The sequence below is a fragment of the Eschrichtius robustus genome, chromosome 18 (assembly GCF_028021215.1).
Source record: "Eschrichtius robustus isolate mEscRob2 chromosome 18, mEscRob2.pri, whole genome shotgun sequence".
Lineage (NCBI taxonomy): Eukaryota > Metazoa > Chordata > Mammalia > Artiodactyla > Eschrichtiidae > Eschrichtius > Eschrichtius robustus.
In genome coordinates, this window is record NC_090841.1 from 11,841,929 (window position 1) to 11,864,861 (window position 22,933).

General features: G+C 33.4%; 1 protein-coding gene across 3 annotated transcripts in view; it reads left to right on the plus strand.

Annotated features, from left to right (window-relative positions):
- The window catches only part of NBEA (neurobeachin), a 607,091-nt gene that overhangs the window by 138,174 nt on the left and 445,984 nt on the right, over positions 1-22,933 (plus strand). For all 3 annotated transcript variants that reach the window (XM_068526405.1, XM_068526406.1, XM_068526407.1), the window contains exons 14-17: positions 4,015-4,094; positions 4,795-4,857; positions 4,954-5,051; positions 8,713-8,805. In XM_068526405.1, the coding sequence (XP_068382506.1) occupies positions 4,015-4,094; positions 4,795-4,857; positions 4,954-5,051; positions 8,713-8,805 (334 nt within the window). The remainder of the gene's footprint in view (positions 1-4,014; positions 4,095-4,794; positions 4,858-4,953; positions 5,052-8,712; positions 8,806-22,933) is intronic.

Consider the following 22,933-nt stretch of genomic DNA (forward strand, 5'->3'; position numbering starts at 1 on the left):
TGCCTGACTCAGAGCCCTAGTTTTTACGATTACACTCTGAGTTTTCTCTACTCTAGACAAATCATATCTTCACACATATTTATATCTGCTTCAAAAAATTAATTTCTAATTTACAGAAAAGTTGCAAGAATTGTACAAAGAATTCTTATATACCCCCACCGTATTTCCCGATATTTTATATTTTACCATTTAGACTTTACCATTTTATTTCTATGTAAATATAAACATGTACATAAACATATGCATTTTTTTCTGAATAAATTGAGAATAAATTTTAGGTATGATGCCCTATTTCTCCTAAATACTTTAATATTTACTTCCTAAAAGGTAAGGGCACTCTCTTGAGTTAATGAAGAGCAACCATTAAAATCAGGTAATTAACACTAATACAATACTATCATCTCATACAAAGCTCCCATTCAGATTTAACCCATTATCCCAATAATATCCATTCTAGAAAAAAAAAGTCTTTCTTCCTTCCCTGAATCACAGTTGAGGATCATGCATGACATTTAGTTGCCTTGTCACCGTAATATTCTTCGATTAGAATAGTTATTTTAGTATTTCCTTGTCTTCCATGGCCTTGACATTTTTGAAGAATACAGACAATTTTTTAGAATGTCCTTTAATCTGCATTTATTTGATATTTGCTCATGATGATTTAGGTTTTTCATTTTTAGAAGGAATCACACAGAAGTCATAACAATGCTGTCTCAATGTTATCATTACAAGAGGCACATGATGTTGAGTTGTCCTATTATTTTACAAGTGATGTTAACTTTTGGTGTCTGCCAGGGTTCTTTACTGTAAAATTCCACTTTCTCCTCTGTAATCTTAAGTATTTGGTGGAGAAATACATTGAGACTACGTAAACATCCTGTTCTTCAGCAAACTTTTGCCCACTGGTTTTAGTTCATTGACGACTCTTGTCAGAATTGATCTTTACTGTGATGGCTGCTAAATGGCAACATTTTCTGAGATATTTATTAGTTTGAATTCTACGGTAAGGAAGAAGTTGTTTTTCTCCTCCATTTACTAATTTATTTGTTCATTTCTTAGTGTCAGTGTAAATTTCATGGATTCCTGTTTAATTTGGTGTTATATCAACAGTTGGCACGCTTTCTCTGCGAAGGGCCAGGCAGTAAATATTTTAGGCTTAGGGAGCCATAGATCTCTACTTATAAGTGGTCAGCTCTGCACTGTATTGCAAAAACAGCCACAGACAGTACATAAGTGAATGGCTGTGGTTTGTTCCAGTGAAACTTAAAGAAAAAACAGCGGCTGCATGGATTTAGTGTACAGGCTATCCCCTGAGTTGTATCCTTATTTATTTTGATGTTCAAGTTGTACCAGGTTTGGCCAATAGGAGCCCCTTCACATGAGTCTTGGGTCTTTATGACAAACATCCATAATTTTTTTGTACTTCCTTGCTTTCTGGTGTAGGATATTTTTGGTTCATCTTTTATTTTCCTTATCTCAGAAGCCCTGGTTTGTTTTGTAGATATGGTTTTAAGAAACCAAGATCTGGGCGATAGGTGTGCTTATTGTGTTTATTGCTCTTTGGGTATCATTGCTTCTAGGCATTCTTGTTGGACAGATCTAGGAAATATAAGCTTAAATGCAAATACATATATATGTATATGCATACATCTAAACTGATCTATCTGTATTGATAACCATGAGTTCACACAAGTATCTTCAATCCCAATCCGAAACCACATGGGTCAGTCTAGCCTCAAATTGATTATTTTTACAACTTTCTTCCTTCAATATTGAGAAATCTGGCTCCCATATCTTTAATATTTTTAATATATTTACTTATTCTACTTTATGAAACCCACATTCTTACCCACACACCATCACCTTCTCAGCTTTGACATTGCCAGTTGGCTCTGACCATCTTCGGTTCTGACTTAAAATGGTCCTTTTCACCTCTTTGGCCCCTGTTGTTTCTTTACCACTGACCATACTACTGGCCTCTGTTGTCTCCTCACCCTGACCCGAAGATCCTGCCAGACTTAGTTGCCTCCTTGGCTCTTTCCAGCCCCTTGTGTCTCCTTGGCCTCTGCTGCTTCTGCAGGTCCCTGTGCCTTGTAAATATAATGAACCTCGTATGAGTATCACCAAGCTTAAGGAATAGAATATTACCATAAGCCTGTATATATCTATCCTTGGTCAGACATTTGTCCCATTTCCAGCCGTAGAAATAACCCCATCTTCAATTTTATGTTTATTATACCTTTTCTTTTCTTGAGTCTTTATTACTTTTTACTGTGCTTTACCGCTTTGTTATTTACATTGTGTAATATCAATATATGACAGTAGTAAGTATACTGAGTGCTTACAATTAAAATGGACCAGTTACTATTCTAATTCCTTTACATATGTTGATCCATTTAATCCTCACAAAATATCCTATGACGAAGAGCTTTTGTCCTCATCCTGACAATAAAAAACACTTATGCACAAAGATAGTATAACACTTGTCCAATTTCATTAAGTGGTGGCCAAATTATAAATAAAAGTAAGGAAATTATTACTAAAATAATGGTGCTCTCTCTACGGAGATGGAGTAGGGGATGTGATCAGGAAGGGGAGTGTGGCTCAGAGCTGAGAGCTGGGTAGGGTGAGGCTTTATTGTATGCTGGAGCAGGCTGGTGCCACTGCCAATTATTAGATATTTGATGAGCTGGTTGTCAAACCATTGGTGGCGTGAACTTGAAATCAGTCATGGAGGGAGTATCTATTTACACAACAGAAATCAGAAATCTGCATATGATATAAATCAGGACCTTACCCTCCACTCTGCGCAGCTCCTTTACCTACACACCAAGGGTTGATAGGTTTCTCTGCCAAGCTGCTGTCAGTGTTCAGTTTCTTGACCTAAAAAGTGGTTATACAGGTGTTCATTTTATAATAATTAAGTTGTAAATGTGTGTCTTTTGTATGTGTACTGTATTTCACAATGAAAATATTTAAAAAACAAAAATAATAGCAAGTTTTGGTAAGGAGGGAGAGAGTACTTTGTACACTATTGGCAGGAGTAGGGCAACAAATGTAGAAATGGGAAAGAGATTTCTTTCCCAGGAGTAGATGAAATGGATTGTTTAAGGGATAATTTGTTTTGATGTGTAATAATCTACACATAAATATTTGTGGAGTGAATAAGCGGATGCTATAAATTATACATAAAAGGATTATAGATTAAAACTTATACAGAAGCTATATAAATCCGGGTTGCTTCAAGTAAGGCTTGATGTTTAAGGACTTTCATGGTTCTAGCTATGTTTCTTAAAGGTATAATTTCATTACTGCATATTATATATTATATATATATCATGGCATATTCTCATTTTTATTGGTAATTAAATATTTGCACTTAGTTACTTTGAAATTTAGGTGTTCTATTGGAAATGATATGGACACGGTAACTGTTCATGCTTACTTTCATTTATTGACTCATAAGAATTAATTGAGTGTCATCATAATACGTATTTTGTGTATATAAGTGACATGGAAGAAAAAAGCTTCAAAACAAATAATTACATAGAGTGTCACTTTTCTATGGTTTGTTCTATAATGTGCGGATGAAAATGGAGAATGATTTTAAACATAGACAGGTAAGAAGAAGGCGGAAGAAATATTGGGAAAACTTGGATTTGAGGGGGAAAAGGGAACCTATTAAGTTAATAAAAGTAGGGAAATGTATCCATGTAAAGACTTGATATTATTTATTTATCAATGAATAGTAATATAATTTTTAAAAAGTAATTCTTTCCCCCAAATCTGGCATTTAGTAAAAAATTTGAAATTGCCAAAAATCTGAAAATAATATTTATATTCTCTATTATTGAAATTGTAGAGAATTAATACTAAGAAATATGATAATTATAATGAATATAACTTAAAGTATTCCATAATATCGTGACATAATTGCATTAAACTTATTATTAAGTAATAATAATGAGGGGTTTTATTGTTTGTTTTTTCTTTTTATTTTCTGTTTTATTCTAGATGGTCCCCGGCCATCACAAAAAGAAATTATATCACTACGGGCATTTATGTTACTTTTCCTGAAACAGCTTATATTAAAGGTAAAACAGTTTTATGTAATTCAAAATTACAGTATATTAGATGAAAAGAATGTTTTGGCAGGGTTTAAATCATTATTGTAAAATTAGTTTTACAACCTTTAATTCATGAATTGTTTTCAATATTCTGTAAATCTTAGTATTAACTTCTGTTGAACTTCACTTTGTGTTAATATTCTTTGAGGTCCTCTATCCTAAGGGGTGTAGCAGAAATGGACAAGGAACATATACATAAAAATTGAGCATGAAGATTTCATTTTAGAAAATGATCTGTGTTCCTGTTTGAGAAGACATATGTTTTATCACATTAGGATTTTTAAAAGATTAAGATAAATAGAAAATAAAGGTAAAATACACAGCAATTAATATTGTAAAGTTTTATGGTAATTTGCATTATTTTAAAAAAAGAATACATGATTAGAAAATAGTAATATTAATATATTTAGACGATCAAAATATAATTTTTTATAGTGAAGTCAGTCAAATATTAGCAACTTTAGAAGAATAGGTACAATTTTCTAAATATTTACTTATTTAACTTGAAATAATATAGCCTATGAATTATGAAGTATCTACATATTTTAATTAAAGCATCACTGCTTTTAAGTTGTCCATATTTTATTTTAAAATGATCATTTTGATGGCTGTCTTTAATTAAAGTTTTAATTTTAGATTTAAATTAATTAATTTTTTAAAAAATTAGGATCGAGGGGTCAAGGAAGATGAACTTCAGAGTATATTAAATTACCTGCTTACAATGCATGAGGTAGGACATGGTCTGGGTCTTCTATTTTAATAATTTTATTCAATGCATTAGAAAACATTTATAACTAAATAAGTATTGATGATCCTTACTATGCAGGATGAAAATATTCATGATGTGTTACAGTTACTAGTGGCTTTAATGTCAGAACACCCAGCCTCAATGATACCAGCGTTTGATCAAAGAAATGGAATAAGGTATGACTATAATATTAGTATTATTAGTAGGCTTTAATTGAGTACAGTTGTGCTTCCCAGAATAATCCCTATTCAATTAACTTTTGAGTGTATATAGCAAAATCTTACACATAAGAAGGGAATAGATGGAGAAAGCTGTTATTAATCTTCTAATACTCAAGAAAACTGATGAAGTGTATAGAAAATGGGTCTCGGGTCTCAAGAAGAGTAATTATATTGTTGTTGCTGTAGTAAAGACATTTTAAGCAGTGGGAAGAGCAAATATTTTGTCAAGAAGATGAGAGAGCATGGTATATTTCGACAAAAGAGAGCTCAAGAAAAGTCTGTGAGTTTAGGCTCAAGAGCTAGATAGTGGCCAGGTTTGAAAGATCCATATAATGGTAAGAGGTTCAGATTTTATTTTATTGGTGATGAAAACTAAAGAATTTTGAACGCAAAACTGATTTGCTCAGATTTCCATTTGGCTAGATTTACAATCAGTGCGGAAAATGAGTTGGAGACAGACAAAACTGATGTAGCAAGATCAGTAGAGAGATTATTTTATTCATCAGTGTTAGAGATGACGAGCTAGGACAGTGGCAGTGTGATGGGAATGATGGAGATGAAATATTTTGGAACAAGAAGCCAAAACCAAAAGAATTTGAAAACTAACTTTACTTATGGTGATTGTAAAGTAATTATGTAGATAAGTAAAACATAGTTTCTTGGTTAGTATTCTTATTAACTTAAACCTAAAACCTAGCCCCTTAAGGAGTCTCCCTTATTATTTTTCTGGAGTCTGAGTTATTTGAATAAATAAGAAATCTAGGTTATGCCATGTGTACCTCAGTGAACTTCCACAGGTTATAAAAAGAGTTTGGAAATAATATATTAGTAAATGTCAAGGGACTTTATTAGTGCTTCTTTTACTTGGCCATTTATATCAGCAAATAACAACTTTCTAGTCTTGAAGGACTTTCTTTTCAAATCAGAGAAGCAATCACTTTATTTCTATGTGGATATCTAATTTGTGACACCACTCTTACCTTTGAGTTTACAACCCATTGGGTTGCTAATCTATTTAAACAAGAGGATTGTACATTTAATTATTAACAACTACGAATGTATTTTATTGTGAGGTTGAACTGTATGAAATTGCTGAAACTTAAGTGAGTTTACCAAAATAAAGGCAATTTCATATGGTTCAACCTAATAATATAATACAAACAATTACACTCATTCTCCTTAAATTATATTTAGATTGAACACTTAGTATCCTTGAACTTAGATCCTAGTACCTGCTTTTTTTATTATACTAACTGATTAATTAAGAAATCAATTGAAAATATACTCATTACCCTCATGAATGACACCAACCTTTGATTGGTTAATATGGTGAAATGCAAAAATAGAATTCTGCTTTCCTTTGACACACTGGAAATAATGATCTTACAAGGGAGAGTGCTATTTGGTAAGCTCTTTAGAGGACTGAAATAGTATCTTAAATGTATAACATGAAAAGATTGATTGAGCACAATAAGTACAAAGGCCTTGTTGCTCATGGTTGACACCAGCCGAACATGTCACATTGTTAACGAGTGTGTTCAGAACAATCACAAACATGGAAAATGTGCTACTTTAGTTTTTCCACTTAAAAAGAATGTAGAGAGTGTCGGCTCTGGTTTAGAATATGGAAAAAATAGGCTTATTAGATATAAAATTTTAAATTCTGTATCCTAGAAAATAGGTACTAAAGGGTGACAGTTATGTATGGGGAAATTTTTGATTAATTATAATTCAAACATGCTAAGAAATGAACATAAAGAATGAACTTAATTTAATTCTGGTAATATTTTAACTGGACTTAAGGAAGACCTTGTGGTGATACTGAACTGAACGTAAAAAAATGTAATATTTTTATATCTGAAAATCTTTAGAGAAAAGAATAGACAATTTCTTTTTTCACATAGTTTAGATCATTTTCTGGCTGAATATAGTAAGCTGGAGCAAATGAATTAGGATTCTCCTGTCTTATATTGTAAGTAAACAGTCATTAACTGATTTGTCAGTAAATTTCCTATTCATACTTTATCTTCGTTTTTGTAAGAAATACTTGTCTGGTTGTGAAAAAAATCCTATGTAGCACAGATGTCTGATGGCCTTAGATGATTTCATATTTCGAATATTAAATCATAATTTCTGTTGATCTAAGGTGGATCTTATACCTTTTTACCCCTTTAACTCAGTTATTCCTAGAGAATATGAATTCTGTGGGAGTTTCTGGTTACATATCTGAGTATAGTCGTATTTTTATGCTGTGAGGTTTTACTTTGGTTTTCAAGATTATTTTTGCTGTTGAATATTCTTTGTTATGATTTCCTGAATATTTCTTTTTTTGACATGTATAATTTTTCTATTGTCATATTTGTCTTTTTTTCATTACTGTTGTTGGTCCTTAAAAGTTCTGAAAATATACTTCAGTGTAAATTTATATTCATTTAAGAACTTGAGGCTTTTGCAAAAAACTATCTTCTGAAGGAAATAATCACTGTAGAGTTCACTTCTTCTCATAATGTATTCTTCAGTAGTATAATTTTTAAAAAGTATTATCCACAACGTATTATTTTATTTTTTTAAAGTCTAAGTTACTGTTAAACATAAAATAGATGTCATTAACTTTCAGTTATTTGTTCCCCTCTGTTAATATCACTGAAATGACAGGAAAATCATACTGCATCTTCTCTTACCTGTCTTTGTGTTCAGCCTATATTACTTCACTTCAAAATATAAAATGGCATTTTAAGTTTCACAAAGATATTTAATAGAATAAAGCACACCCTAATTTTATAAGGTCACCACTGCCACCCTCAGAGAACCTTCTTAAATTGTAGAATTAGTTGCAAAAGAATGTAGTTATTATTGCCCCCTTCTACCTTATAGAAAAAATATTTGTTTTCATTTTTTGAAAAAAATGAGATAAAATTTTTGAAGTACATATAAGTATTATAATGAATATGACCCTGCTGTTATATAGGATTTGAAGTGACTGTGTAAGTTAGGTCATGTGTTAGTTTATTGTAGAAACACATTAGGGTAGGAACCAAGAATTGGAAATTTATGAGGAAACAAGTTTGCTTCTTCTGCGACTTCCTGTATAGCTGCTTTATTCCTTCTGTATATAGACTCACCTTTGTGAACAAAACAAGGCTGTCCTCTAGTTTCTCTTTTAAATCATTTCCTAATTCAAGAGCCCAACAAAGACTAGATATTGTTTCTCAGAACTCATTCCAAATTCTCAGAAAAGAAAAATAATTCGGCAGGTAGGTACCCATGGTCCGTTTAGCCATAACCAAGAAAAAAGGTCATTAAGTACGAATGTCAGGGGAAATTCAAATAGAAGAGGAAATGTGGCTTAACTAAGCATGGATCTTAAAAGTGAAAGTGTTGTTTAGTGTGCTGGGAGGCAATACTTATGAACAACCAATCACACTGTCCTTTTGAGGATGTATTTGAAGTCCAAATTTAAAGAAAATTAATGTGCTTATTTCCAACTTTTTCAAAGAATTTAAAAACCTGAGAGGTCTTTCATGTTTTATATATTTATAGTTTATTTGTAAAGTATACAGTGCTTATATTTTTAATATTTGTAAGTGCTCAAAATATTTATTTCTATATATTTTAGGGTAATCTACAAATTATTGGCCTCTAAAAGTGAAAGTATTTGGGTTCAAGCTCTGAAGGTTCTGGGATACTTTCTGAAGCATTTAGGTCACAAGTAAGTTGATGTTTTTCACAATGAATTGTAGAAATATCTACTGAAACTGTATTTCTACTAGGTTTGTAACACATGAATTTGACTGGAATGATCTTACAATGGAAAATAATAACTTCTTGTGGTAAAAGTTGTAAAAATATTTTATGAAAGAATGGTTTTTTAATAGTAGTTTATAGAACAAAATCACATTTAAGTAATATGGTTTATTCCTATTGGCCTACTGGAAAGAAAATATTGTTCTTTTAAGGATATAATAAAATATTTCATCAAATAAAATAAAACACATAGGGATATGATTTCACAGAAAACTCTCTTGACAGAGGGAAATTGAGGTCTCCCTGAGAGCTGCTCTTTTGCTCACGTGCTAAGTCAGTATTTAATGTCTGTCTGTATTCTTTTCTAACGTTGAGGTTTATTGTGATTTGAAGATCCTATAATATCTCTTTTTTCACCCAAAGTCCAGAATTTAGATGCTTTTAAAAATCACCTGCTGATATAATGAGTATTTTTCATACTATGTTGTCCTGTGCATGAATAGTCTTGTATAAATCCATTTTCTACACAAATGAGCCCAAGAAAGTAGTACTGCCGTTTAGTAATGATAGGTGGGGTTCCTCTCAGAACTTTAGAATTGCTAAATTTTTTTGGTATTTTGATTTACCAAGAGTTTATCGATAACACTGATGAAAACTGCACAACATTCAGATAAAACATCTCTAACATGCTAAATAGTCTAAAAGAGTAGATATTATTTTCATTTTGGTACCAAATCAGTGGTTAAGTAAGAGAGAACAGAGATATTTTATATATATATATATATATATATATATATGGAATAGTTCAACAAAACCAGGATTGTAGAAAAGAGTAATGTGCATCCGAGGAACTCTAAGTGTACTAGGTGATAGAATACTGGGAGTGAGAGCGTATGCACCATTAACAAGAAGAGATAATGATCACTCATTTAACTTTGGTTAAGTAAAGGAAATTGACTGGGAATAATTAATAAAGGATTCTAACCCTATATGAAACTTCGTAAAAATTGTCAAGAAAACACATTTTAAAATGTAGAAATGTGGAAAAGATAAACAAAACTAACCAGTACATGAAGAACAGTCACTGGAAAATACTGCTATGGAGTACACAATAAGTTTGATTAAAAACTTTACCATAAGTTAAAAAAGTAAGAAATAAATGAATTGCTTCTGAGAAAGGGCAGCTACTAAACAGAATTTCAAGAAGTTGAAAGAACTGGTAGAATATCACTGAAATCTTGAATCATGAGCTAAGAAAATTTTGAAAAAAATTGGTGGAAAAAGCTATCACACAAAAATGGAATTGGAGGACACTCAAGGAAGAGAAACTCTGTGGATAGCATAGTAAGATACACAGAAGATAAAAGTGAAAACAAAGCAAATAATGTGTGTGGATGAATATATGAGAGTTCAGAAGGATTAAAGAGAAAATGATTGATACAGAAGGCACAGAAATTCCAAAAATGGCATAAATGGAGTTTCCAAATAAGAAAAGCAGACAATGTAACTAAACAAATATTTAAAGCTATAATTCAGTGAGGTCCTAATATAGATTTTGCCATCAGTATTAAAAGGGCATACTGTGTACCAGGAAAAATTTTCCTGAAATGGTCAGTATGAAAGTATACTATTGGATTTAAATATAAGTAAAAAAAAAAGTTCTTTTTTCAGCAGTGCACAAATTAAAGGAAAAAAATTGTCTGGCCTTAGACTTCTCTATGACAACTTTCAATATAGAAGATGTAGATACTCAAGTGAAGGAAATGGAAGCCAAAGTATTCTTTAAATAAAAAGGGTGCTGCCAAACAATTTTTAACTGTATAAGGAACTGTTTTTCTGAATAATTCTTGAGAAAATTGCTTGTGGATTAAGTTCAGCCAATTAGGATTGACTGGACAGACTACAGCCAAGTACTACTGGTGAACACTGAATTAATTTAACAGTAAAACTAAGACTAAGACAAGTGTTTGAATTAGAGTAACAGACTGGAATTCCCTTTCTGTATGCCCTAATAAGGTAGAAATGCTACCATTATAATGAATTGAGAAAGGACTAGGGAAAGGAGGCAAGTAGACAAAGTTCAGAGAGTCAAAGGATATCCATGTAAGCTGACAAATTAGAAATGCAGGCCTATTGAATAAAATTGGATGGCTTAAGAGAGAGGAAAATTTGAGTAAATATGCTGATTTTATCCTTGCTCAGAGTAGGGAAATACACTTCCTAAACACATAGAGGACTTCTTATTCCTTTAGAGTTACGAAGATAAGCAGGTAAAACTGTAATGCTGACAAAATATTGAAAAACTGTATGATTAAAACTGAGAACAATACATGTAATGGAAATTTTTTAAAAATCCAGAAAATTCAGGAAGCATAACAAAATGACATATCTAACACCAAACATATCTGCTATAAAATAAATGTAAAAGTACTGAAAATAAAAGGATGAGTAAAACTATACTATATAAATACAAATGAAAAAAAAGCAGGAATCATGATCTTAATATTGGACAAATTAGAATTCAAGCCAAAAAAGCAGTAAACAATATAAACAAAGATACTTTATAACATTAAAAGTTGAAACTTTCATGAAACAGAAATTACAGGAGAAATAATCACTAATAATTTAAAACATTAAAACAAATTTTAATTCACCCCAGTCCATAAAAAGGCAAAAGAGAGAGCAATCTAAATAATAAGGTAAATCTGATTAATGTAGCTTGAAGTTGGTACCATATTATTAAAGATATAACTTCAAGTGCTCATGGAACATGCATGAAAATTTGACACGGTGTAGTAGGCATCAAAGAAAAATTCCAAAACATAGAGACAAAACAGGCAAGATTCTCTTGTTAACATGCAATAAAATTAGAAAATAGGAACAAAATCAGAAACCAAAGTTTCTTCTACCTAGACATTAAAAATTTATTGAACAACTTTTGTGTCAAAGAGAAATGCACACTAAAATTGCAGAATTTTTAGAAAACAACTTCAGAAAACCTGTGGGAGACAACTAAAGAAGTGCTTAGAGGATTATCATAGCTGTAGACCAATAGAAAAGAAATACAGAAAAAAAGAATTAAAATGTAAAAGTTAGATAAAGAATAACAGAATAAATGGGAATAATAAATAGGAAAGTAGGAATTAATGATTTAGAAGACAGACAATCATTTAAAAATCTGATTTTTAAAAATCATGATAGAAATGGATAAATCACCATTAAGCAACTCAAGAAAGGGCAAAAATATGAATGTACAAAATAAATGATAATTTTCATAATTAATATAGAAACAGGAAATTAAAAGGATTTTACATGATAACTTTCATAGCTTTCCCTAGAAATTGATAAGACAACCCAGTAGAAAAATAGGCAAGGATACAAATGAACAGCTTATAGAGGGAAATACATGTGGCACATAAACATATGAAAAGAGCTGATTTCTACTTGTAATAAGGGAAATATGATCTAAAACTAAAGTAAGACATCATTTTTCACACATTAGATGGATAGAAATATCAAAATTCAGCATCCATCTCTGTTAGCAAGGTTGTGGGAACAGCAAGCATCTCACACATTGCTAACTGGAGCATAAATTAGTATAACCCCATGTGTAGTGCAATTTATTAATTTTGATCAATGTCTGTCAAAATTACAAATACATATACTTTTTAACTCAGTAGTTCATCGCTTCCACATATGTGAAATGATGGCTATTCAGAGTTGTTGCTTTGTTTATAATAGTAAATGTTACAAGAAATCTTAAATTTCTATTAATAGAGGATTTGTTAATAAATAAGTTACAGTTCATTTATTAAATAGAATACTATGCAGTTATAAACAAAACCAATGAGATAACTATATACAGATATCACAACTATATTGTTAAAAGATTATGAAAATAGTATAGATGGGTATGCATTAGATGCTATTTTTGTATAAAGAAATGAATATGAGCATATAATACTTACATTTGCAGTGAGAAAGTCTAGTAGAATTCATAAGAAATAAGAAATCAAGAACAGTGGCTTCTAATGGGGCGTTGGTAGAAACGAAGGTGGATGTAGATCAGGTAAATATTTTAATCATGTGAATGTTACATATCGAAACAGTTTTTCAACAAAAAATTGTTTGAAAAACTACAAATATTAAATGTAAAAAGCACCTTTAAAATCTTGGAAGAATTTTCAGTATTTATATTATTAATGGAGTTGGATTAAGTAAAATCAATGACCGATTAGTTAAAATGAGGAGTTATTTACTGGAGCAGTGATGGAGCTAAAGGACTAAGACTAACACTGAAATTAAGTGTTAGTTTAACTACTTACCTACACAATTCAAGTGATTCCTATCAATGTGACTATGAAGTTAAATTTAGTAGTCAAAAAATAACACATAAAAGAAAGCATGTACAGCTTGATGGTTAATAGAGATAACTGGTTAATAAAATACAAGTAGTTCATCGGCTCAAGTTGGGCTGCCTAGATTTGGATCCTAGCTTAGCCACATGTTTTCTGAGTGGTTTAGAAACATCTTTGAGTCTCAGTTTTTAACCCTATAAATGAGTGAGATCATACTGCTTCCCTCATTGAGTTTTAAGGATAAACGATATAATAGATGTAAAGAGGTCACAGTATATTGCTATACATTAATTTAAATAGTTAACAAAAATGTAAGAGGTACAATTTAATGTGCAGTTTTGATAAAGGTAGAATATTTCTTCATTATGATAAGCTGACACCAAATATAAAAATGAAACACTAGCAGTTCAAATAGCAATCAGATGTTTCTACCATAACCTAATCATTACTAGTAATTATTATTCAAGATTTGAAACAAATAAAACACACAATCAGTAGCAGGAAATAGGTGTCATTGTTTATAGGTAGTTTGATTATATACCTGAAAACCTAAGAGAAGGCCACCGCCATGACGTCGCGCCAGGATGGCTGCGAGGAGCCCACTGCTCGTGGCTCACTGGCCCCGGGAGAGGATTTGGGGGGACATTCCTAGCAGCTGCTCAAACTGTTCGTTTCCGGGATCCTCCCTGTTTCTCCCTGCTTGGCACTGGCTGCCAACATACACTTTTCCTTGGTGGAATGGAAACATTCATCTGGACGAGCTGACGAGCTCCAAGGCTGACTAAAGGCAACATCTGGATGCAGTCGCCAGGAGTTCTGGCTGCTTTGACCACATCTAGCAGAGATGCACAAAGCCTTACCAAAAGCCCAGTGCATTCATTGTGAAGCTGCCCAACACTTTTAGCACACCTGGGGTCAGTTAGGAGGGCAAAATGTCCATGTGAGCAGGATGAGCTCACCCTGTGCCTTTCAATGATCTCAAACATTTGCCATCTACCCCAGGAAATACAAAGTACCATCTACATGCATATTGGATTTCTTGGATGTGGCGGGAGAAGGGGAGAAGAACATGTTTCTACCATCTTTATACAGTAAATAAGTAATAAGGAAAGACTACAGTCCATCTACTAGGGTGAAGTACAACTCCACTAACTCTGTGACTAAGCAAGTTATATAATATCGGCCTTACTCTCCTCGTTGGTAAAACAAAAATAATAATAGTACCTGCCTCACGAAGCTGTTGAAGACCGATAAGATGACAAATGTAAAATGGCCACACCAAGTAAGTAACTTCTCAAAGAATGTAGGCTAAAAGAATTAAGTTATTTTATCATATTCTCTCTGTGTCTTCTCCAACTTCTATGCAGAAAAGTTTCCTCCATTAAAAAACTTCAAACTTGATCTACGGTTCACCCTCACAACTATAACCACATCTCCACTTCTTTATTTTTTTCTGATGTGGACCATTTTTAAAGTCTTTATTGAATTTGTTACAATATTGCTTCTGTTTTATGTTTGGGTTTTTTTGGCTGCAAGGCATGTGGGATCTTATCTCCCCGACCAGGGGTTGAACCCACACCCTGCTGCATTGGAAGGCGAAGTCTTAACCACTGGACCACTGGGGAAGTCCCACCATCTCCACTTCTTTAAACGTCCAGTTCCTTGAAAGAGGAGTCTGCACGTGTGGTCCTGCCCTAGCTCCCATTCACGCTCACCACCTGCTCCCTCCCACACAATAAGTGATGGAGATCATACATCAACAGCCCTTGCCACCTGACTTGAAGTGTTTCCCAGGCTCCCCCACTGACATGCTGGACACAGGACTGGAGTGGGTCTCTAGAATGTGGACAAACACTATATTTGCCACTTGTGAGCAGAAACTTTGAATGTGCTCACTTCCTTTACTTTGGCCTCTTTCATTCTTGTCTTGTTCCATGAGAACAACATGGAAAGGAAAGGCTGCTGCTTTAGCCTGAGTCCTGGAATGAGAGGATGCCTTGAGCCCAGGAAAGCCCTCCAGAATTGCAGCCAACTCACAGGCTTCATTTCATTTCAGAAGGCAATAAATGTTTTATTCTGTTGGAAAAAAAAAAAAAACACCTAAGAGAATCATCTTTAGAACTGTTGAAACATGAGATATCACCCAAAGTCAGCATGTCATTTGTGTATGGAGGAGTCGTTTGATAGCAAATCTGAATTGGGTTGATGGATGAAGCTAATCTGAAGTCTGGGTGGGGTAGTCTCTTCTAACACTGAGTTTATAATTTCTGTAAGTACCTAGGATACAGGTTGGGAGATAATCCATATACTTTAATTGTCAGCTGAACTGGAGATAGGCTTGACATCTATCACAAATATTGAGAAGTCTGTTCTAAATAATATATGCAGCTATTCCCACCTCCTGAAGATGGAACTTAAGTCCCCTCTCCTTGAGTGAGGGATGGACTTACTGGCTAACTTCCAAAGAATAGCAAAACCTGACTGTTTTTCACTGTTGAATAAGGTTAACATCACCAGTCATATGTCATGTTGATATCATGTATTCCCTGATGTAATATGATGAGAAGGGCACTTCATCTCTGTGATATTCTTCTAAAACGTAAATAACCTCAGTCTAATCATGAGAAAGCATCATACACCCCCAAATTGAGAGACAGTCTACAAAATACTTAACCAATACTCTTCAAAACTGTTAAAAGGCGTGAAAAACGAGGGATGGGAAACTGCTACAAACCAGAGAAGTCTAAATGTAAAGTGGTATTCTGGATTGGATCCTGAACAGAAAAAAAAGGTCATGGTGAAATCTAAATAAAGTCTGTAGCTTAATTAATAATATTGTACTTATGTTGATTCTTAGTTTTGACATATGTACCATGATTAGGTAAGATGTTAACATATGGGGAAGCTGGGTGAATTATATATGGGAACTCTCTGTACTATCTTTTCAACTTTTCTGTAAGTCTTAAAATTTTCCGAAATAAAAAGACATATAAAGTTGAGAAACCCTACCTTTGATATATGCTTGAATAGAAAGCCAAACTGTTCCTTCATGGAGGTGGCTTAATTACAGTTATTCGTAGGACAGAATTCTAACAAATGGTTCAAACAGATGATCAAAATGCCCAGTGCTATACCATACTAAAGCTATAATAATTTTAGCTTCTAAAAATTTTAAAGCACATACTATTTAATGTTTACTGTGGAAATAAAAATTTCTCAACCAAGTATGTTTGTTTAATGTCTTAACTTCGAACAATGTAACTTCTGGATGAATTCCCCAAGATAATCACACTCTAAAAGGCACTGTTGGGCTTCCCTGGTGGCGCAGTGCTTAAGAATCTGCCTGCCAGTGCAGGGGACACGGGTTCGAGCCCTGGTCTGGGAAGATCCCACATGCGGTGGAGCAACTAAGCCCGTGTGCCACGACTGCTGAGCCTGCACTCTAGAATCCGTGAGCCACAACTACTGAGCCCACGTGCCACAACTGCTGAACCCCGCATACCTAGAGCCCGTGCTCCGCAACAAGAGAAGCGACCACAATGAGAAGCCCGCACACAGCAATGAAGAGTAGCCCCCGCTTGCCGCAACTAGAGAAAACCCGTGTGCACCAACGAAGACGCAATGCAGCCAAAAATAAATAAATAAATAAATAAATTTAAAAGGCACTGTTGGTAGTTAAATGAATCAACATGCTATTAGTTGTTTGTTACAGGCCTGTTACATGTTGACAGTTGTTTAACCTAATAGCGTCTTTCTTTTTTGGACTAGCTGAAATTAGTCCAGTTTATCTGGCAGAGCCAGTTGTCTGTTAGTAAAAAGTAGTGGTGCGGATTCTGGGGATACAGCAGTTCAAAAAGAAAGCTTCCTCCTCATCTACTCTCAACTCCAAGCTATTTGGCTCTCTTCTGCCAAAATGTTGGCTCTTGTGTGTACAAATGAGTCTTGATGTTCTGTTGGGGTACCAGTAGAGAAAAAATGGCAACTCGTGAGGGATTTTTCTCTCCCATGGGAATGACAAACAGCTGAAGAACCATGTTAGCAGCCTAAGGTAAAGACTAAAAAGCAGCAAATTTTAAGAGATGTTTTGATCTCAGGTATCTCTGCCTCCCATTCTCTCTCCTCTCCTCCGTCTCTGTCTTCCAAGGAATATTAACACTGGCTTCTATTTAAGTTACCACCAGAATGCCAAGAGGTACCTGAATTGATGGGATGAATTTTCCCTGTCCTTGAACTTGTGGGAGTATAAGGATATTGGAGTGCTAGGATGCTGGCTTCAGGACTTAAAGCATGCTAAGTTTTGTACTACAGATCAGTGTGCTTAGAGGGATCTTTGCCTTACAGCACCTGCAGGGATCTCATCATTTAAAATTCATAGCAGGGAGATCTAAGTGCAACAGTGTGAAAATGGAAGACAACAACTCAGTTGAAGGGGCATAGCAACCAGAGACAGGAGATAAGAGAGAATCATCAAATTATGTACCCAGTGAAATAGAACTAGTGTGGAAGCTATCATGGAACCTTTGAATTTTACCTTTAAAAAGTGCATCTGAGATTCAAGTAGAGCACCAAAGGTGACATTCTGCCTCTTTATATCATTATTTTTCCCTATTCACCCAAATTAGTGAACTGGAAGATCTCAAAGCATGGACAAAAAACATAAAATGAGAAACTATATAAAGGCATAGGAGACTTAACATGTGACTAATAAGAATAATTGGAGAAGAAAAACGATGGGTAAAACAAGATATCCTGAAACACTTTGTACCACTAAGAACTTAGAAATGTTGGGTAAAATAGAGCAAAATTCCTTTCAGATGTAGCTGGGTACACAAAAGTAAGGGAAATTCTCATATGCCAAAAATGAAGATCAAACATAATAGAAGTTATAATTCTTAAGAAACAAGATCATATTGAAACTAACCATTCAGCTTTTAAACAAATAATCAGAAGTAACTTCTGGAAATGAAAAGGCACTAACTAAAATTAACAGCTCCGTGGGCATGTTAAACAGTTTATACAGAAATTAATAAAGAATTGGTGAACTAGAAGAAATGAAGACATTATGTAAAAGAATCACCAAGAGACAAAGATGATAAATAGGAAAGAAGGTTAAGGATATAGAGAAAGAATGAAAGATTTCATAGAATAAAATATCAATACCTAGGAATAAATTTAACCAAGGAGGTTGAAAGATCTTTATACTGAAAACTGTAAGACATTGATGAAAAAAAATGAAGAAGACACAAACAAATGGAAAGATACACATGCTCATGGATTGGAAGAATCGATATTGTTAAAATGTCCATACTATCCAAAGTGATCTACATATTTAATGCAATTGCTATCAAAATGCCAACGGCATTTTTCACAGAAATAGAACAAATAATTCTAAAATTTGTATGGAACCACAAAAGACCCTGAATAGCCAAAGCAATCTTGAGAAAGAACAAAGCTGGAGACATCACACTTCCTGATTTTAGATTATAATCCAGATTTACAGTATTCAAAGCGGTGTGGTCTTAGCATAAAAACAGACATATAAATCAATGGAATAAAATAGCCCAGAAGTACACCCACACACATATGGCCAATACTTTATGACAAAGGAGCCAAGATATACAGTGAGGAAGAATAATCTCTTCAATAAATGATGTTGGGAAAACTGGACAGCCACATGCAAAAGAAGGAAACTGGAACCCTAGCTTACATATTAGATAAAAATTAACTCAAAATGGATTAAAGACTTGAACATAGCACCGGAAAACATAGGGGGTAAGCTCCTTGACATCAGTCTTGGCAATGATATTTTGGATTTAACAACAAAAGCAAAAATAAACAAGTGATTGTATCAATCTAAAAAGTTTCTGCACAGCAAAGGAAACTCAACAATATGAAAAAGCAACCTACTGAATGGGAGAAAATATTTGCAAATCATTTCTCTGATAAGCTATCAATATATAAAATATATAAAGACTTCATACAACTTAGTAGCAAACAAGCAATCCAATTAAAAAATGGACAGAGGATCTGAATAGACATTTTTCCAAGGAAGACATACAACAGGTACATGAACACATGCTCAGCATAACTAATGCAGGTCTAAGCCACAATGAGATATCACCTCACACCTGTTAGATTGGCTGTTATCAAAAAGAAAAGAGATAACAGTGAGGATGTAAAGAAAAGGGAATCCATGTGCACTGTTGGTATGAATATAAATTGGTGCACCCACTATGGAAAACACTGTGGAGATTCCTCAAAAAATTAAAGATAGAACTACCATATAATCCAACGCTGTCACTTCTGGGACTATATCCGAAGGAATTGAAATCACTATCTCAAAGAGATTTCTGTACCCCCATGTTCATTACAGCATTATTTACAAATAGCCAGGACATGGAAACAACCTAATTGTTCATTGACAGACGAATGGATAAAAAAAATGTAGACACTTAGATCGTAGTTTTCTCTGTTTCTGTATATAAAATGGAATAATATCCAAAGAAGGCAATCCTGTCATATGCCACAACTTAGATGGACCTTGAGGGCTCTATACTAAATGAAATAAATCAGACAAAGACAAATACTATATTATCTCACTTATGTGTGGAATCTGTAGAAACCAAACTCATAGAAACAGAGAACAGTTGGGGGTTTCCCATAATCTGCAGGGTAGAGACTGGGAGAAATGAGTGGATGTGGTCAAATGGTACAAGCTTCCAGTTGTAAGATAAATGAGGTCTGGGGCTGAAGTGTACAGCATGGTGACTATAGTTAACAATACTGTATTGTATGGTATTTAAGAGCTGCTAAGAGAATAGATCTTAAACGTTTTCATCACAAAAAAAAAAACCTTGCAACTATGTAAGGTGATGGCTTAGCTAAACTTGTGGTAATTATTTTGCAGTATATACATGTATGAAAGCATTATGTTGTACACCTTAAACTAATGCTATGTTGTTATATGTCAATTACATCTCAATAAAACTCGGGAGGAGTGGAGCTGATAGGCAGTTGTAACAAATGTACCTCTCTGTCGGAGGGTGTTGATAGTGGGGAGAGGCCATACATACATGGCATACATGGGGCCACCCAGGGGAATATGGGTAATCTTTGTACTTTCTGCTCGATTTTGCTGTGCACCTAAAACTACTATAAAAAATAAAATCTGTTTAAAAGCATGTGTTGGGGGAGAAGCTGATAGGGAAATAAGAAACTAAAACAAAGTTTACTTGTTATTGGGGCGGTGTGAATGAGGAGGAAAGGGTATGAGTTGGGTTTGAAACCTCTCTGTATCTTTTTATGTCATCATTATTTTTTACCCAGGTAAAAATATTACGTATTTTAAAAACTGAATAATAAAAGCTGTCAGACCAATATTTAAATAGACCAAACTAAACTTTAAGGGAAAAAATTTAATGAAGCTAAAGAGGGGCATCATGTAATGAAAAAGGTATAGTTCACCAGGAAGGTAAAACAATGTCATATTTATATATGCTTAACAGCATAGATGAGGTATAGAAAGCAAAACTGACTAGATTTGAACGATAAATCAAAATAGTTTAGAGGGTTTAACATATTCTTTTTAAAAGAGCCATCACAAACAAAGTATAAATTTGAACCAAAAAAATCCATTGGCTTGATTAGCATATACATTCTCCTGAAGAACAGACAAAACTATTCAAATGAGGCCATAAAAATTGACTCCATAAATTTAAATAAATTATTATCATATAGATGACTTCTCACCCACGGTGTGATTAAACAAGAAACCAGTGATAAAAATTGAACTAAGAAAACGGGGATATACATATTTTAAATAACCATAACATGACATCATTGTACAGATAATAAAATACTTAGAATCAAAAGATATTAAAATGTTTGCATATTTATACCTTTGAGAGTTGGCCTAAGTGGTATTGGAGGCAACTTACAGCTCTAAATATTATAATAAATGAGGAAACATGTTTTGTCTTTTTTTCCTCTAGATTCTAAATGTTACGCTGAATGTAAGAGTACTTTAACATTAGGATATCTTTTAATATGGTCTACTTATTAACAAATTACAGAATAGCTATATAATCGTAATAATGGGTACAAAAATTTTTTTGTAAAATTAATTACACATTCATCATAAAAATTCTTAGGAAACCATGAATATAAAATGATTTATTTTACCTGATAACATATATCTACCCAAAACTTAACACAGACCTATTTAGTGGTGAAATGTTAGAAATAATCCTTTGCATAACTAACAGTTATCAAAGGCTGTTTTCACCACTCCTGTTCATCATCATGTTGAATAATATAATGACATTTATAGGACACTCTACCTAAAGACAGCAGAATTGTTTTCAAGCTTCATTTGCAACATTCTCCAGAATATAATATAGGTTGGGCTGTAGTACATAAAACAAGTTTCAGTAAATCTAAAAGAATTGAGGTCAAACAAAATATGTTCTTTGACTACAACAAAATTAAATTAGAAATCAACAACAAAAAAGAGATTTGAGAAATTGCTAGATAGAGTAAATAGCACACTTCTAAATAACTCCTGGATCTAAAAAGAAATCACAAAGAAAGATAGAAAATAATTTGATTTGAATAAAAGCAAAACCACAACACATAACAACTTATTGAATCCTAATGCATTGCTGATGGGAATGTAAAATTCTCCAGCCGCGTTCCAAGAGGGTTTTCTAATTTCTTAAAAAATGTAGCACTTATCGTACAACCAGATATTTCTATATTTAGGTGTCTGCCCAGGAAAGATGGCATCATATGTTCACATCTAGACTTGTGCATGAATGTTCTTGGTGCCGTTATTCATAATAGGCAAAAACTGGAGACTATCCAAAATTCCACCAGTTGGTGAATAAATAAATGAAATATCATATGCCCATACGACGGAATACTATTGCACAATTGAAAGGAAATGAATTACTGATGCATACTATGACATGAATGAGTTCCTAAAAACATTATGCTAAATGAAAGAAGCCAGATGCAAAAGACTATATATTGTATGATTCCATTTATACGAAATATCCAGAATGCAGGTTGGTGGTCACATGGGGCTAGTGATGGAAGTGGGGATTGCCTACAGATGGGCACAAGGGAACTTTTTAGAGTCATGAAAATGTTCTAAAACTGGATAGTAGTGATGATTGCATGACTCTATAAGGTCTTTAAGAAAGCACTGGCTTGTACACTTATAAAATTTGTGAATTTTATGGTGTGTATATTATACCTCAATAAAGCTAATAAAAACTTGAAAAGCAAAATTTAAAACTCTTAGCAAATGTAGGATAATAGTGTTATCACCTTGGATTAAGGAAGGGTTTGTAAACTAGTAAGTAAACATACATAAATCATCTAGGGAAAAGTTGATAAATGTGATCATTAAAATATAACATGTTTTAAAACCATAAAAAAGTGAAAAGACGAGCCACAAAGTGAAAGATGATATTTGCAGTTTATTTGTAATACAGTGGGTTTGTATCCTGACCCTATGAAAAATCATGCAAACTAATAAGAAAAAGAAAAACCATTAGGAGCATGAAGAATATAAACAGTTCACTGAAGAGCAAGCTTGATTTGGCTAATAAGCATATGGAAAGATACTCGACTTCGGTAGCAATCAAAAGTACAAAATTTAAAAGTTACCTTTAATACCCACTAGGGTGATAAGCTTTAAAATTTTTGACAGTATCAGGTGTTGGCAAGGAT